Source organism: Silurus aristotelis (assembly GCF_946808225.1).
Source record: "Silurus aristotelis genome assembly, chromosome: 16".
NCBI classification, from domain to species: Eukaryota; Metazoa; Chordata; class Actinopteri; order Siluriformes; family Siluridae; genus Silurus; species Silurus aristotelis.
This window is the reverse complement of record NC_139589.1, coordinates 17,628,411-17,631,168: the sequence shown is the minus strand read 5'-3', so window position 1 is coordinate 17,631,168 and position 2,758 is coordinate 17,628,411. Positions and strand designations below refer to the sequence as shown.

The 2,758-nt window shown below is 42.1% G+C and overlaps 1 protein-coding gene across 2 annotated transcripts in view; it reads right to left on the bottom strand.

Moving 5' to 3' along the window:
* col27a1a (collagen, type XXVII, alpha 1a) overlaps window positions 1–2,278 on the bottom strand; it is a 71,180-nt gene extending 68,902 nt beyond the window's left edge. Inside the window, exon 1 of one of the 2 annotated variants that reach the window (XM_083563878.1) lies at window positions 1,940–2,278. In XM_083563878.1, coding sequence (XP_083420004.1) covers window positions 1,940–1,992 — 53 coding nt within the window. In that variant the 5' untranslated portion in view covers window positions 1,993–2,278. The remainder of the gene's footprint in view (window positions 1–1,939) is intronic. The other variant, XM_083563877.1, reaches the window with a different exon arrangement.
* Between the last annotated feature and the right edge of the window lie 480 nt (window positions 2,279–2,758).

Sequence of the window (2,758 nt, the reverse complement as noted above, 5' to 3'; positions counted from 1 at the left end):
GTGTTTTATCCTTATCCCTGTCTCATGCTTAGGCCTGTCTGAATTTAGCATACGACAAATACATTCACTTTCTGCCCATAAGCAGTAAGAGTGATGATGTCAAACAGTCTTCTAAAATAGTTTCACTTTTCCGAAACCCTCTGCCTTATGGTTCTGGATTTAAAAAAAATAATGAACCTTCTGTGAATTAAATAGAATTTGTGAACCTAAGTGACCCTCACCCTTCAGACCACATATTTAACTCCCAGAATAATAAGCATCAGTGACCAGTGCAGTTCAAGTTCCCCCAAGTGGACAATTTCGACCATAGCAGGCCAAAAAACCAGGACATGGTTATGATCTAAAAGATCAAACGAAGAATTGAATTTCTGAACATTTCTGTCATTAATTTTATTCAATTATTATTCGTTTTTTTTCCCCCACTGAAATTCCCACTTTTTTATATAAGTGCAATAGAGAGAAAACCTAAACAATAAAACAAACTAAACAATCATCAGGGAATCAGCTTTTGACTTCTTTCTATAGGTTATACAATAGAAATTACGCATAAACCCATCATTCCTCACTAAGCATGCAAAGCCAGAGCGCAAGCGCATGAAAAACGGTAGCTGCTTTTATTTAAAGGCACCCCCACACGAACGCGCGCACACACACGCACACGCACGCAAACACGGTCCTTTCAGTTATAAATGACACCCTTGAATAAGCGGATTGCAAAATTCGGATTCGGTACTCGTCATAAAAACTAATGAATTAAACTTAAACAGGGAAGTCTTACCAAGGGCTAGATCTTAATAGTCCGTCGTAATGACTTTTTTTGCACACACACACACACACACACACACACACACACACACACACACACACACACACACACACACACACACACACACCTTCTTTACAAAGGGAACAGCAACATGGACCAAATCTACCGCTGCATATTTTGCACACGCACACACACACACACACACAAACACACACACACACACACACACACACACACACACACACACACACACACACACACACACACAGAGAGACCCCTTAAGAATCTGACTACCTTTACATAATTTGCTCACACACACACACACACACACACACACACAGAACCGTTCATAATGGGAGCACCAAAATGGACCCAATCTCCCTTTATATTTGCTTCCATATTATGATTACTACATGCCCACACTTCTGTTTCCTGCATTTGCACCATCACTACTTTGTACATTATCATTATGTCATGTCTTTGTCTGTTTTCCTTTCAATCCTTAATTTCAATTATAGATTGCTTACGGGATTCGCAGAGTAGGAATTTTATTGCATGCTGTAACACACTGTCCTCTACACAATAAACTCACAATAAACTTAAATCTTGAATCTTACCAGACTGTCTTAAACAGTCCGCATTAAAAAAACGGATGCACCTGGGCTCGATCTTAAATAGCATCCTAATAGCCCAGGTGTTCGTCTAAGGGACTGATACATAGCACACACACACACACACACACACACACACCCACCTCTGGATATCTGGGTTATGTACATTTTCCATACAGAAGATGTGTTTTATTAGTAAACCTATAAAGATATTCCACTGTCCCTTTAGAAGGATCCCTTCAAGGATATATGTAGAAATAATTGGAATCTATATGCAAACAAATTCCAGATGGAAACCCTCAATAACAAAGGAACTACTATTTAAAACAGCCAAAAAAAATGTTGAGGGAATGGGCAAATTTCTGCACCCTGCTTAGGGCACTACATCCGATTGAGATCGGGCCTCGTCTTGTTCGTTTGACTTCGGATAGTCGTTTACCCTGAGTCGTTTACACAATACTTCATTCATACTCCTCTCTTCCTCTCTCTCTCTCTCTCTCTCTCTCTCTCTCTCTCTCTCTCTCTCTCTCTCTCTCTCTCATAGTCCTCCGAGTGCACTTACTTTGCGTGGAGGTGAGAGGTCCCGCGGTCTCTCCTTCGGGTCGCTAAATTCATTTGTATTCATTTGTCCTGCCAGTTCAAAGTCCTGATCCGTTAATGTGCCGTCAAAAAGCCGGTCCCCTGCTGCCTATAGAATATGAGGAATCCCGGGGTCGCGCTCAAACCCCGCCACGGGAGCAGCCAAAAAATAATCCGTTTGTCCAGCGCGGCTCCGTGAGCGCTCCTGCTCGGTCCTGTCGTCCCGCCGCCGCCGCTCTGGAACAGGCATTTATGCGGGCAGGACGCACTTACTAGCTTCCCAGATGAGCGTTTGGGGGCACCGGTGTCGTCCCTCTTCTTTTTACACCCCCCCCTAGACATACAAGCGCGCGCGCGCACACACACACACACACACCTCCGTTAAAGAAAAAAAGAATAACCGCTCGATAAAGCGCTCGATGGTGTCGGGTTTCGCTCTGCAACAAGACGCCTCTTTATCATTTTTAAACTTTATAAACATAACCATTATTATTATTATTATTAGTAGTAGTAGTAGTAGTAGTAGTAGTAGAAGTAGTAGTGTTTTTCACACCCCTACCCCATGCATATGAACATTTTTTAACGTTAAACGTTTAAACACGAAGGACTGAATTTTAAGACTTCAAGATAGAGTTCAGGAATTTCTACTGGATGTTTCTGGGCTTTCTATGTGAGTAGAACGGTGAAAAAAAAGTTATGGGCTGTTCTCACCTGTTTCCAGTCCAGGAGATTTGGTTGTCATCTGTGGATAGGGAAGGCAATATAGGCTTCCTCCTGAGAAGATGAAGTAATGTCAAAATTT